General features: G+C 43.4%; 2 protein-coding genes across 2 annotated transcripts; one reads left to right on the top strand and one right to left on the bottom strand.

Moving 5' to 3' along the window:
• Positions 1-2,630: 2,630 nt before the first annotated feature.
• LOC136638629 (olfactory receptor 10R2-like) lies at positions 2,631-3,584 on the top strand. Its single transcript, XM_066612666.1, has one exon. The coding sequence runs from the start codon at positions 2,631-2,633 to the stop codon at positions 3,582-3,584; it is 954 nt and encodes a 317-aa protein (XP_066468763.1).
• An 8,127-nt stretch (positions 3,585-11,711) lies between these two features.
• Positions 11,712-13,141, bottom strand: LOC136638628 (olfactory receptor 10T2-like). Its single transcript, XM_066612665.1, is given in 2 exon segments — positions 11,712-11,742; positions 12,219-13,141. Coding segments are annotated over 2 exon segments (954 nt in total).
• Between the last annotated feature and the right edge of the window lie 2,557 nt (positions 13,142-15,698).

Here is a 15,698-nt window from a genome sequence, read left to right as displayed (position 1 = left end):
TGAACGCTGGCATGTCACCCAAAATGTTGTGGTGTGTCACCTTTGACATGCATGTCCTATCTTCGTCATCATCGGTCTGGATGTTAAGAATATGCCAATAACTTATTTCTTCAGTGTTTCTACTTGCTATTTTGTAGCCTGGGGTAGGAGTGATGTCCTTTGTATCTTTTTTGTGAGAAACCTAGACTTTCTGAGGGAACTTTTCTCTCCTACAGTTGCATGAAGTTGAACACCACCATTTCATTAGCTGTTTCTCAGTTTGTTTCCATTTTGTCTATGATGATGATGATGATGATGATGATGATGATGATGATGCATGTGAGTGTTGAGGGGTGACCAGAAGGCATGGTGAGTCTCCCTCGCACCCCAACTATGTACTGATGTGTGTGTGGAGGGGTGGGGGTGAAATGTTTGCATAGGCTTCTTCATCGTAATTACGATTGCACCAAATAGTGAGTGGGGAGTTACCAGTGTGTACGTGCTCCAGAGTGCATTGAAAAAGCACTCTCATTATTATGCTGTTTCATGACCTGATGTGCAGATTTCCCCAGGGTTACAGTTATGGGCATTGCATCATAAGATTTAAGAGCTCCCACTGATACTAAATAGTTTATTTGTTTTAAATTTTGAAATGTCTAGAGAGAATATGCTGTGGGATTTAGAAACTTGTTTATACTGCTCTGTGCTGCACACAAACCTAATAAGAAAGATATTGTGGCAAACTGCGGTCATTTGGAACATTCGTCCTACAGTGGACCCACATGTAAGCCTTTTGTTTCACACCCTTCTTTTTCCATCTCAATCCATTACAGGAAAGGCATTCTTGTAGCATTATTTGAACCGCAGATGCTCATGCACCAGATCAGTATTGTATTTTATGTAGCAAGGGACACTGACTTCACCTCCTCCATCCAAAGGGCCATAGCCCTTTGACCCCTCCATCTCTGTTCCTTTGTGTGTCTCTGTTCTAGCCTGCTGATGACTTCCAATTCATGCATCTGATGAAGTATACAACAGGGCAAAAGCTCAGCTGAAATGGTGCTATCCAGCATCCAGCACCCAGATGCTCTATGATTTCAGTACCTAAGTTCTGTGATAATACTTCTGCTGTTCATGTAAGAGCTTTAATCCCTCCCGCGTCAAGCTAGAACAATCGGTGGTAGAAGAATGGTAGAAATTTGGTGGTAGAAGATGGTAGAAAATGGTGGTAGAAGAATGGGGAAAGACTTCTGCAAGTCAGGATAGACAATACTGGCCTTGCTGTGCCCTGGCCAGACTTTGCAACATTGAGGGCCCAATCATATACCAAAGGGGCATGCAGTGGAGAGGTGGAGTCACGGAGGCCTCCTCAAGGTAAGAGTATGTTTGTTCCCTTATCTCAGGGCTGCATTGTGGCGGCATCAGCACTTGAAAGTTGGATAGAACTGGGAGCTGAACTGCAATGTATAACACAGAATAGTTCTTCAGAATGCAGGATATCATGCTAGTGACTTCCTTGGGATTTTGCATGTTGTGTGCATTTCTATTTATTTCAACCGATAACTAAATTCAGCAGAACCTCAATGTTGCAATACTTTGTAGCACTGTTAATTCTGTGTGTTCTCCATACCCCTTCAGCTTCTGTACCACGCCTGCCTCTCTTACAAACTCACAACAACGTGCAGCTCCTCGTCACTCATCAGAGCAGACTCTGTCCTCCTTCAGCCAGTCTGCAGAAGAGCTCATGGTAGCCGGACATGCATTAGCAGCAGAAGCTCCTTCATCAGTAAGCAGTGTTGAGAAACACAGAAAGACCATTTGAGGTAATTGTCATGTTATTTTCTCATTGCTGAGATGTTATTTGCTTCTATTGAAATGTAGAAAGAAATGTTCTTAGAAATACGTATATAAACCAGCTCTTAGGACACTTTCGGCCCAATCCTATACCATCACAACCCCCCCCCTTTGCTGGTGCAGCTGCCCTGAAAACAAGTATGCAGCTGGGGGGGGGGGGATAAGTAGGCTTTAAAGTGGGATAAATTCCCTTACACTTCTACTCTGCAGTGGGTCTCCTCTGACCTGTGCCAGTTTTTTAGCTGCGCAAGTTTGAGAAAAGAATTAATGTGGGGAGGCTGAGAAAAGAGGGTAGGATCTGGGTAGCTATCACCACTGGATTCACCCTGCCACAGTCTTATCTAATCCAGCAGGTCCAAGGAGGTTTGCCACTTGATGGGAAGCATTCCCCAAATGACCAGTGACTGAGTGCCATGCACTTCATTGGCAGCCATTGTACGTGTCTCAGGCCAGCCCACAGCCTGTGCTGTTCTTTTAAAGATTGGAGGAAAGGAGTACCTTCTCACGACAGAGACAGCATGAGCCTAGCCTTTCCGTCTTTGCTTGGGCACAAGTTCTCATCGTGGAGGGCAGGTACTGTCCTTGGCTGTTACAGTAGGTTAGTCAAACTCTGTTCCGCTGTCATAAATCGCTGTGCATGACAGCCCAATTCCGGATAGAATCAGGTGGTCTGACTTGAAGGCATACATTTAGGAAACACATTTTTAACAAAATATTTTTGCATAAAGGATCAATTAATCTATACTGTTTTAGTTTGTAACATGTTAATATCTCTCCCACGTCCAAATTTAGCATCAATGGGAACAGAAAACCTAACTGTGGTGACGGAATTCATCCTGCATGGATTTTCCAGTTACCCAGATCTGCAGATTATGTTTTTTGTGGTGTTCTTCATCATGTACGTGCTAACTTTGGCTGGAAATATCATCATCATCACTACAATAAGGTTGGACAGCAGCCTGCATGTTCCCATGTACTTCTTTCTCTCTATTCTCTCATCTTCAGAAGTCCTCTACTCACTCAGCATCATCCCCAACATGCTTGCAAATCTTGTAAGACCAAAAAAGACAATTTCTGTCATTGGCTGTGCTCTTCAAATGTGTATTTTCTTGGGCCTTGGGTGCACAAACTGTATGCTCCTAGTAGTGATGGGGTATGACCGATATGTGTCCATCTGTAAACCTTTACATTATCAGATTCTGATGAACCAAAGACTCTGCAACAAAATGGTGGCTTTTGCAGCAACTGCTGGGTTTTCGTTTTCTTCTTCAGAGACAATCATCATATTTACTTTGCCTTTCTGTGGTCCAAACAGAATTGATCACTTCTTCTGTGATTTAGCCCCTTTGCTCAAGCTGGCCTGTGCCAGAAACTATATAGGAGAAATTGTCATTTTTATTATATGTGTTTTCGTGGTCCTTTTGTCATTCTTCCTGATCCTTCTCTCATACACTTTGATTGTAAAGACAATTCTGGAAATCCCTACTACAGTAGGGAAGCGTAAAGCCTTTTCAACTTGTGCCTCCCATCTTATTGTGGTGGTTGTGCACTTTGGATGTATATCCATTATCTATTTAAGACCCAAGTCCAGATACACGCTGGATGCAGACACTTTTATTGCTGTCTCTTACACAATGGTGACACCCTTGTTGAACCCCGTGGTTTACAGTTTGAGAAATAAAGATATGCAGAAGGCACTCAAGAAATCTCTCGGTAGCAGAAGCAGGTGTACCCAGAAATTCGGACAATGAAGTACTGATGAGTCCTTGGGAAATGAAAGCCTTTTTCTAGGGCAGGGAGCTAAAAATGTTTCAGGACAAGGGCCACACTGTATATTTTGCACACTTTCATGTGCCGAAAAGAACTCAGCTTTATAAAAGAATGAATAAAATGTAAATGAATGAATAAGTTTTACTTGGATCTTTCTGTGATCAGCATGATATGATCAGGGGCATCCCTAGGGTTTGTGTCATCCGGCATGGGAGGCAAGCATGCCACTCCTATGATGAACCTCCTCTCATGCAGTGGGAAAGGCAACGCCCCAGCAGCGCGCATAGATGTACCATCGCCCTGCTCCTGCTGGTTTCATGGCTATAATCTTTGATAGAATAGAGATATTTCAACATTATTGGTTTTATTTTGTTCTGCATGAAATTACATATCGATTGATATATAACATGATGGTAATATTCAAAAATATCCAGATTTTTAAAATTTTGGTGAGTAGTTGTATACCCCCCCCCCTTATGCAAGTCACCCAGTGTGGCCCACACCTCCCTCGCAATGCCACTAGATATGATTCAGAACAAAAGAGAAATTGAAAATTACAAAAAAAAAATGCTGTGCTTAAACTAAGAAATGATGTATCATGAGTGAAAATGTCAAACATTAGCAAATTCACTGTCAAACAAAAAACAATTCATTGTATGCTGTAGAAAATCTTGTGGTGGGCCAGATGTGGCCCCCAGGCTGTTGTTTAGAGTTCCCGGTTCTAGGGGAAGAAGTAAAACTATCCCTTAGAAGAGGAAACCCAGTTAGCAGGTGTAAGTGTATGGACAAAGACAGTCTTATAGCTTTTTTAGAACTCATCATCTGTATTGGAATTGCGGAAGAATTACCGAGGAGATAGGGTGTGGTGTCCACAGTGCCCCTTGCTCTGAGTAAATGCAGGATTAAAGCCCAGGTGGTAGCGGGAGCTGTGCTGCACAGCTGCAGCCACTAGAGCATAAGGAGATCCCTCAGGTATATAGGGAGCACCTGAGGCAGAAGGGTTTTGGGGGGTTTTGAAGGAGTGCAGGTTGGAGAGGAGACTGACTTGGTTTATGGAATTGGGAATCAGACTGTGGATTGTGGTTGGACTTTGGCTTTGGACTTTGATTTGGATACCCTGATGGATTGGACTGACCTACATGGAACCTGACTTTGGACAGTAACTTGGCTTATTGGCAACTCTGATTGATTGGACTGGTTTACAAGGCCCAGTGGATTGGGATTTGGCAAAACATCATCCTAGTTTGGATATTAGTTTGACCTCCACCCCCCCACTAGTTGAAGTGGAACAGCTTGTGTGTGCACATATACTTAATTGCCTGTGGGGTCCCAGCTCTGATGGTGTGGGCTGACCCACATCCTGTGTGCAGTGTTTATATTACTTTTAGATTGCATTTTGCCACTGCTAGTTCTTAAAATGGTTTCACTGTGCGTTATGACTGTATCTTAATAGAAAAGTGGCATATAAATATTCTTCAAAACCCTGAAATCATATTTTGTACATATTTGTACAAAATGTCAAATTTAATATTGCCTGGCACAAATATCTTCAGTGGCTTGTGACCCATATTAATTAGGTGGGGAGGGCATGAACTTTACCCAGATTCCCTTTATTCAAATCAGTGAAATCTGTGGTGGCTTTAGACTTCTTTGTTGAGCTGCTGCATAAACCTTGGATAACTAGTTTAAGCAATTCAAGTTATTAGCTTGTTTGGTATCTGATCCTTTATTTGTTCTGAGGTATTATCCTAATTCTATTCATTTCAGAACACTTGCTTTTGTAACAGTGCCTGTTTAATCTTTAATCTCCCTTTTGTGCACTGTGTCACGGTCAGAGTCAGGACCTTTTTGCCTCAGCAGTAATCATAATTGGACAGCTGGCATATGGTAGAACTGGAACACCATATGACTATACTATAAATATGTACTTATAATACCTACTATAAGTGGTACAGTATCACTACTATAGTACCAGTACCAGTAATGTACTACAGTACCAGACCTATAAGTAAGTATAGTACGACTTACTTGAATCTGCCTTATAGACTCTTGGGGATTTTCTATGTCTCAAAAAATCAGTAAGTTGACAGCCCAATCCTAACTAAATCCTGATGCATGTGCTGCATCCTATGGGGGCAGTCATGGAAGTCTCCTCATTGTAAAAGAAGTTTGTTCCCTTACCCTGGGGCAAGCTGCTGGATCTCCTTGGATCTGTGCCAGCCATTTGCTGGTTCAGGTCCAAGGAGAATAAGGGAGAGGGAAGAGGAGGGAGAACCAGGATTGGATCCTGGTACACACCAGTGCTGCTCTTCCCCTTTCCTGTTCCATCTCCTGCCTGCCCAGGCATTCCCCCATTCCTCCAACTCAGTCATCCTTATGGATGGGCTGGCCCTGTAAACTGGTTGGCAACCTTCCACCTCAAAAGACTATGGTATAAGCCTATAGCACCCAGTATTCCCAGGCAGTCTCCCATCCAAGTACTAACCAGGCCTGACCCTGCTTAGCTTCTGAGATCAGGCATGTGCAGGGTAGAACAGGCAGATTATGAACTGTGCCTTTGTTCTTGTGCAAAAATGCATTACGTCTCATTACTGAGTAATCACAGGCACCCTACTACATCTGGGGAGGTGTGAAAGGGTTACTAAGTCATAGAGCATTGTTTCCAGGCAGGCTTGATCTCTGATTTTAATCTTCTCAGAGATTCATCAGGAGTAAGAGTGTGCATTTCATTTGAAAACAGATGAAAATGAATACGCTCCATTTGTTTTCATTTGCTTTGCAGTAAATGCAAATGAGAATTAAAACAATGAGCCCCAAAAGACAATATGTTCATTTTTTGGTTCCATTTGTTTTAAATGGGTACTTCAGGAGCCTTGCAGCAGCATGTACTGACACAGGGTGAAGGGAAGAGCATGCATTAGCTTTCATTCATTGTTTAAAGAAGAGCCTATCTTAACTGTGGTGTGAAATCCTATTTACAGTTCTGTTTGCTGTTGATCAGGCAAGAGCAATGCCTCAGCAGTGCAGAAAGACCTGGTCACAGCTTGGGTGGTCCTCATAAAGCTGTTAGTTCTTGGTCCTTGTTCACATGACAACAATCATGATAGCCAGGAGGAAACTGCTTTGGTGTCAAATAAGGATCTGGTCCACAACCCAAGCACCCGGACCTTATAGGTTCTTACAGCCCCTGGCCCTGCTGTCCCAGCTTCCAACAGTCCAGGGGTTTCCATGCCCAATTTAGGTTCAGACAATTAAGGGTCTAAATCTCAGCTTAAGTGTCAAGTTGGGGTCTTTCTGTTCCTTGCAGTCTTAAAGGGACACAATGTACTTTAAGACATCACGGTACAGTTCTTAGCCAATTAAATCCAAATGACTAAGTACTGAATCTTGGTAGTATTGCCAGCATCCTGAACATGCCAGTGCCTCAGTTCAGGGACTAGGATGCCCTACAGGCCCTTGCTGTCCATAGGCTCTCTCCCACACAGGGACCCAGGCCACAAGGCTCTGGAGCATAACTTAAACTTTGGTATCTCCACTAAGCAGCTAGGCTGGCTCGTACTAGCTGTACTCAAGACAAAACTCAGGCCTGTAAAATATATTTTGGTTTCTTAAGAATCCAATCCTCTGGAGCCCTAGCGCCGGTGCTGAGCTCCAGCTCCGGCTCTGCACGTCATAAACATGCCATAAAGCATGTTTACAGCACCCTCTGAGTGGGGAGTGTCAGCACTGGGAAGAGGGCAACGTGCCACCACCAGGGTAAGTTGCACTGATGGGCAGCAGTGCAGCTTCTGGAGGTATGGGGAGGGTGGGGAGAAGACAAGAGGAGCGGAGGAACGGGCCCAGGAGGGGGTGGAGATGGAGGAAGCCTCCACCACTGTATCCGGTGCCCCTTCCCGGTCTAGGCAGATGGACACAGGCCTCCTTGGGTCTGCGCCTGCTCAAAAGTGGCTGTAGATCCAAGGAGATTCATTGGTGCCATGGCTGCACTACCTGAGGTAAGAGAGCTTTTCTCGCCTGAGAAAGACTGGAGTCAAAAGCAGTGAGCCACTCATTGTTCCCTTGCTCCTCAACTTGGGGGCAACAGGGGCTTGGACAGGGGGTGGGGTGATGGGGGGATAGAAGAAGGGGTTGGCAAGGGGCTTGCCAATACCTAAGTATTATGTTCCTAAGTACGTTCTACAAGTACTAAATACAGTCAGTTCTCTTTATATGCAACTTCACGATCTGTGAATGTGCTTATCTGTGAAAAGATAAGTCCCCTGCTAATTGGGTAAGAGGCACTTTTTCAAGTGGGTGCTCCTCTTTTATTTAGCAGGGGGAGAGTAACTGGCCCACCTCACCCCAGCAGTGTCTTTTCTAGTGGCTGTCTGCTGGTGTTCTTTTTGCATCTTTTTAGATTGTGAGCCCTTTTGGGACAGGGAGCCATTAGTTATTTGATTTTTCTCTGTAAACCGCTTTGTGAACTTTTAGTTGAAAAGCGGTATATAAATACTGTTAATAATAATAATAAAAGCAGAATTGCCACCTATCTCTCAGTTATCTGCCACTCTTTTCTTGTTATCCACTAATACTGTGCTGGTGCCACAGCAGATTTGCCCCTGGAGAATTGCCAGAAACATTTGCGTCCATTTCCAGACTTGCCCCACCATCTTCGGCGGCACCATCTCAGGGATTCCAGCTGAACCTTCGCAACCCTGGTGATGATGACAGGCCAATGATGAGAAGTCTGTGGAAGGCTACCTGAGGGCTGCTCTGGGTTCATAAAGTTCATGGAGAATATGGTGAAAACAGTCCCCTGGAAACTAACCCCATTTTCCTCATAGGCTCAATGATTCAGTATCCACTAATTTGGTATCCACTAGGTTTTCCAGGAATCCTAACAGATAACAAGAGCTGACTGTCCATTCCACAAGGGAATCTGCCATGGTCCTCAAGACCAGGCCTGAACATGAGGGATGCTACAGAGCCAGATGAAAATGGCATGTAACATCTGGAAACAATTCCAGTGGAGCAGGAGCCCTAAAACAGTGCCCTGTTGGTGCATAAAATGGGGTAACCCTAACAATCTGAAAGCAGTTCAGGGAACAAGTTTCAGCTCTCTACGTTCCACAGGAAAAAATTAGAAAAACTGGTGAGGACTGTTTTTTGATGTCCCACTTCTTCCAAGTGGCGCACAAATGCATCCATGGTAAAACAACCCCCCATGGTGTCTCCCTGTTCAACCTGCACCTTCACACCCCTTAAATGATGCCACTGCGCATGGCCCCCATCCTTGCCACTCTGTTTATCTGCACATCTTTCAAAGGAGAGAGGAGGAAAGGGAAACAGAGCTGCTGGAGAGTGCCCGTCTCAGTTCTTCTTCCGTCTCCTCTCTACCTTTCCTCTCCTTTCCTTCCTGCCTTTTGAAAAGGATGGAACAGGCTGGAAAGAGGCCACTGCTGCCATTCTTCTCCTGATTCACCTCCCCCTGCCCCCGCTGGTGCTACCCTTTCAATGGTGATGAAGGGAGGGGGGGAGGACCTGTTCTAGATAACCTTGTCCTTCCTTCCTTCCTTCCTTCCTTCCTTCCTTCCTTCCTTCCTTCTTTAGTTCTCCATCTTTTCTACCCTTCTTGCCTTTTGAAAGGGCAGCACAGGCAGTGAAAATGATGATGAAGAAGGTGGAATGTCTTTCCATCGTGGGGAAGGCAACACCTGAGATCAGTCTCAACCACCAAGAAGCCTTGTGCCAAACCAGAATGCACAGGTGTGCATTGGAGATGTAGAGAGTTGGCAAGGCAGACTCAGGGCTTCAGTGAATCAAAGGCAAACAAAAGCTTTGTGCAAGGTAATAATGTTTTAGTTATTTTTCACATTTTCATACTGCCCTTCCTCCAAGGAGCTCAAGGTGGTGTATATAGTTCCTTCCCTCCTTCTATCCTCTCAACAACCCAGTGAGGTAGGTGATGCTAAGATATAGTGACTGGCACAAGGTCAATAGGTTCAAAACGTTATATAATAAAAATACTACCTAAGGTCATAGAGCAGTGGTTTTCAAACTCAGTCGCTCAGGGGGCTGCAGGGGCTTGACTGGACTTACCAGAGCTTCCTGCAGCCTCCCAGGGGTGTGGGGAGCCCTGCGCAACCATCTGCAGGGCTCCCCAAAGCTTGAGAAGTGAAAGTGGAGCAATTGCACCCCGCCTCTGCAAAACTGGAAGTGGAGCAAAAACCAGAAGTGGAGCTCCAGAAATTTATGCTGGTTGGGATCCAGCATAAATTTCACTATCTGTGGAATTTAATCTCTGTTTGCAGCACCTGAGTATGCTCACTTTTGGTGAAGAAAATACTTAAAGCATAGGTTGAAGATCAGCATTGGCATTATTTACATAGTAAATGCTAACTTAGGGTGGTGTAATGTCTATGGTGGGCGGAGACCTCGCTGAGTGTGGGGCGCCTACCCTGTCAATGAAGGGCGGTCATCGGCGGAAAAAAGAACGGAAGCAGACACAGCCGTTTTGCACAGGCAGTTTACTTGAGTCAACCGTTTGACATTCATGGGCCCTGTTATGTCACAGGCCCTTGCCGTCGGCGCACATTTGGATCGTTGCCCGGCCCTTCCCAACCCCTTGAGGTTCTGTTGCAAGGTGTTGCAAGGTTCAAAAGCAAGACTCAGTAGGCAAGAGTGGTGATCGTCTGCAAGCTTTATTTCGTTGCCAGCAACTGGAGTCTCAAGGGACTCCTGTCCAAAGCTTTGAGTGCCAATGTCAATCTTAACCAGACCCTTTATAGCATTTTGGGTCCTTTGTTTGAAGAGTTTTACACTTTTCATTGGCTGGGGTTTGACATCATAGATGGGGCTTTACTTTTCATAGGCTGGAGATAGCCTTAGAGACATTTGATTGGTGAGTTTAAAGCTCAAAATGATCTTTGAAGTGATTGTGTTTTTTCAGTGTTTAGAAGCGCAGGGAGACCTACAGAGTGCTCTGGAGGGCTCCCTGCACCCGCCCGGATGCCAGCAGGGATGGAGGTATATTAAAAAATAGCCAGTATGTCCCTTACGGCATTGCAATTCTGGGGATTGCATTGCTGCCTTCTACCTTTCCCTGCCCCTTAAATGGGTAACAGCTGGGACTGCTGGTTCATGACTCACCAGTTTGAGAACCACTGTTCAACAAGGTTTGAGGTTTGGAATAACATTAACAGGTGCAGTGGCATAGCTAAAGATTGCATAGCCCAGTGCAAAGCTCAAAATGATCTTTGAAGTAATGTCACACTTCATGGAAGTGTGGAAGTGATGTCACAACCCAGAAGTGATGTCACAACCAGAGGTGATGTAAAAAGCCCAGGCTTTTTAAAAAGTGAAAATCAGAGGAAAACCTGCCTCCTCCCCCTTGAAGCTCCCACCCACTTGCCCTGCTGCTTCTCCCCAGTCAGTGGCATAGCTAAGGCATCTATCCGCTACCTGGGTTCAAAGAAGATATTGTCGCTCCCCCACAACAAAATCAAATGCAATTAAGTAAGAGTGCAATTTTAACCCCTTATGTCAGTGCTTTCCAGCACTGACATAAGGGCAATGCAGCTCTGAGGGAACAAACACTCCTTACTTTGAGGAAGCCTCCTTGAGTGACACCCAACTGCAGGATGCAGCACATGTCCCATTGGCACCGCTCTGCCAGTGCTGGAAACCACTGACATAAAGGGTTAGGACTGCGCCCTAAATTAATTAAAAGTGTGCTTATTGGCCTTATTGGTTAGAGACACTGTGCTGGGGTGAAGGGGTCCCTTATACTCTCCCTGCTAAATATAAGAGGAGCACCACTTGAAAAAGTGCCTCTTTATCCAGTTAGCAAGGGTAACTGTATTATGATACGTGGAAATGAGAGCTGACTCATATTAACACTTTATTAACTTTATTAACACTGATTCCATGTTTCCTGTGTGTGATATGCATTTATGGATTATGGAGCCATTTTCTGATCTTATATAAATTTGAATTTTATTTGTATATTGTTTTGATGTATGTATATGCCAATAAAGGTTACAACAACAACAACAACAACAACAACTTTATTAACACTGATCCCAAGTTGTATCATAATAACATCTCATTGACTGTCAGAACAGTCAGTCTCATAGGTCAGTTTTAAGTTAAGAAAATCCACTTTTTGTTCCATACAAAACAGTTGTGTTTTCATTCTCTGGTTAATTGACCATAATGTTTGATGGGATACAGATATTTCAATAATGTTTGTTTCATTGCATTCTGCATTAATTTACCTTTCCAATGATATATAATATGATGGCATTATTCATATATTCCAAGATTTTCACAATTTTGGTCACTAGTGTCAAGCTCAGCTTCTTGCCCCCCTAAAGCTTGTTGCCCGGTGCAAAGGTTACACCCTCTTACATATGCCACTCTTAGCTACGCTGCTGAACCAGTGTTTTCTTTGTGTAGCAGTACCCATAATTCTGAGTGTGATAGAGACTAAGAATTCTGTGTTGAAAGAAAGACCTGGTTTACAATAAAGATGAAATCTTCTTTGTTGGGTCAGCATCTATATTGGCCCTAAAAATACGTGATCTCATGTTCTTGCCATCCTGAATTATAAATCTCTTCATGCACGTGGCATACACCTTCTGCCTAATGTATTTTTGAGGGCAAGTTGCACATCCTTGTTTCTGAGGCTGTAAACCAGGGGGTTCAATAAGGGTGTCACCATTGTGTAACTGACAGATATGAAGATGTCCTGATCCAGTGAGTAGGTAGATTTGGGCCTTAAATAGACGATGGAGGCACAACCAAAGTGCACCACAACCACAGTGATATGGGATGCACAGGTGGAAAAAGCTTTCTGCTTTCCCTTAGTGGAGGGGATCTTGAAGATGGTATTGAGGATGAGGGCATATGACAAAAGAACCAGCAAAAAAGAGCCAAAGATTATTACAATGCAAAAAATGAAAATGTAAATTTCAGTGATGCTGCTTTTTTTGCAGGCAAGCTTAAGAACTGGACCCATCTCACAGAAGAAATGGTGAATCTTATTGGGCCCACAAAATGGCAGTTTCACTATAAGCCATATTTCTATTATGGTAAAAAAAAGACTTATTATATAAGCAGAGCCCACCAGTTGCCTACGGAAGCGTTGGTTCATAAGGACTGGGTAATGGAGAGGTTGGCAAATGGCTGCATAACGGTCATAACCCATCACTGCCAACAGCAGGCAGTTTGCAGCTGCAAAAATATTGAAAAAAAATAATTGGGCTATACAACCCCCAAAAGAAATGGTTCTTGTTTGTGTTATCAGATTTGCCAGCATTTTAGGGACTATAATGAAACTGTAGCAGACTTCAGAACAGGACAGAACAGAAAGGAAGAAATACATGGGAGTGTGAAGTGTGCGGTCAACCCTTATTACTGTGATTAGGAGAGTATTCGCAACTAGACTGGTCCAATATAACAGAAAGAATGATACAAACAACACAATCCGTAGATGTGGGAAATTGGAGAATCCAATCAGGATAAATTCATGCACTGCTGTATTGTTTCTGCCTCCCATTGATTCAGGGTGTCACATCTGCAAAGAAATCAGAATAGAAATACTGTGCAAGGTTGAAACAAATAATGGGTTGGTAGAAATGTTGACAATACAACATTACAACATTAGGGGACATCCACTAAAAGTGCACGGCAGGGAGTCAGAAGACACAAAAGAAAACAGTTCTTTATCCAACATGTAATTAACCAGTGGAACTCCATGCCACAGGAGGTGATGACACCTGGCTTAGAGGCCTTTTTAAAGAAGATTCACCAGATTTATGGAGGAAAGGTCCATCACAAGCTATGCTGGGTGTATGCACCCTCCTGCTTTTAGAAGTAGACGGTCTCTAAATGGTAATGAGTGACAACAGGATAGAGGTATCTTGTCTTGTGTGCCCCCTGAGGTATCTGGTGGGCCACTGTGAGGTACAGAAAGCAGGACTAGATGGGCTTCTGACTTGGTTCAGCAGCAGTCTTCTTATGTTCTTACAACAAATCCAGTTCCAGTGAAATGAGGACAGTGATTTATGATGTGATCATATTTGGAACACTATACACAGCTCTGGTTGCCCCATTTCAAAAAAGATATCACAGTCAGAAGAGGTGCAGAAATAGGCAGCCAAAATGGTCAGTGGATTGGAGCACTTCCCCTGAGCAAAGGCTAGGGGCACTTTAGTTTAGCATAAAGGTGAATAAGAGGAGACACAATAGAAATTTAAATATTTAAATTTGGGATCATCCAGTGAAGTGGATGGGCAATAGATTCAGGACAGACCAAAGCAACCCTTTCTTTACACAACACATAATGAGTTTAGGGCTTTTGCAGTCCCACTGTGTGGTGATAAGCACTTGATTAGATGTCCTTAAATTGTACACATTCATGGACAATAAGTCTGGCATTGGTTATTAGTCATTGTGATTGATATGTGGAACTTACAACTGCAAAGCACCACACTACCACTCAATACCACTGCTGGGGAACAGCAGCAGAAACTGCTGGTAAGTTTCCCAGGAGCACTAGGCAGGCTGATCTGGCAGGTCTCTTCTGATGATCACGAGTGTTTATGGTTTCTTTATTCAATCAAACTACATTTGTACTATCCAAGTTCAAACACAGCCTTTAGGATATCACACAGCGCCTGGAAGACAAGCTGTTTTGAATTGTCTGTGAGGTGTCTGCTACCACCCTGCATCGCTTCTGTGAATGGTATGGCTTGAACTGGGACTCCCAAAAATCTCAACCTTGATTTGGAAGAACATAATCAGTTTCAAATGCCAACTACTGAATGTCGAAGAACTTCAAAGCTTTAACGCGCTGGCAGCACAATAGCACCGCTGGTGAAAATGGAATGATGCTGAAAATAAGTAATTTGGGCCTATTGAGAATGGAAAGCTTAAATGAGAGAAGTCACTTACTGAAAAACTGCTAAAGAAAGACTTGGATGCCCTGCAAAAGGAGGCTAGAAGCAAATGCTCCCCTTTATCTGGAAATTAAATATCCCACCATTTTTTATTTATTAATATGTTGGTAGTTCTTGAACTGAAACCATCTTAGATGCTTGCACATTGTGATGCACTTCCAACAGCCCAGATGAGGACCATTTTCTTAAGATACACTCAAACAAACATTGTAATTGTCCTTTGGTAGAACTTGGCATACCATCTCACATCTTTTTTTACTGTTCAAAATACGAAATGGCAAGAGAGAGATTCTTAAAGAAATGGCTGGTGAAATATTCAACCTTCCCTGTTACTGCAAAATTAAAGCTACTTTTGAGAAGCTTCTGTAAAAATTGTGTTGTAGATGTGGCAAATTTTTGTTATCACATGTTTTTAAATTCTTAAATTTATGGTGTATGACCTGTGGGCTATTAAACCAAATAAACTTGAAACTTGAATCCAAGTGGGTGTCTCTCCTAATGTTGCTGTAGAACCTAGGAGAGAGGAAGGACACATAGGACAGGAGATCACATAGGACAAGCCTTCTGCTTTTGATTGCTTGCTCAAATGTTGTTTGCTACTGTCTGGTTCAGGTTTCAAATTTTTTTAGAAAAAATTGATTTTATTGAGCAATATGCATAAAATTTTCTCTGCCAATGAAGCAGTTATTTACGACAGGCCATACAGGTGAGAGACAAAAACGTTTAGAGGGACAAAGAATGGAAATCCACCCTCTGCCAGCTTCAGCAACCTTTGGACTCCAGTTGCATTCATGACAATGTTGCCTTCCTCTATCAAACAAGATTTAGCAATCAAGTACGAGAAAAAGGACAATTTGGCAAGGAGAATTCAAAAGAAAATGCAGTCAAAAAACTTACTATTCAAGAGGCATTAAACAAAAGACAGTAGTGGGATTGAGTATGGCATAGATCTTTGTGTGCTTCTGATCTTTGCTGCCAGGAGCATTCCTTCTTGTTCAAAAGTAGAGAAAGGAGAAGAGGAGAAACGAAGCATCATAGTTACATCATCCAGGAAGATAATGTGATGTGGATGGAAACCAAGGCTGAGTGTTGGATTCTATGCGGAGAACTCACAGCACATGCCCCACCTTTACTGATATCTCCAAATAAAACAGA

The sequence above is a fragment of the Tiliqua scincoides genome, chromosome 2 (assembly GCF_035046505.1).
Source record: "Tiliqua scincoides isolate rTilSci1 chromosome 2, rTilSci1.hap2, whole genome shotgun sequence".
In the NCBI taxonomy this organism is placed as follows: domain Eukaryota; kingdom Metazoa; phylum Chordata; class Lepidosauria; order Squamata; family Scincidae; genus Tiliqua; species Tiliqua scincoides.
Note: the sequence above shows the minus strand (reverse complement) of the source record. Positions and strands in the feature narration are given on the sequence as shown.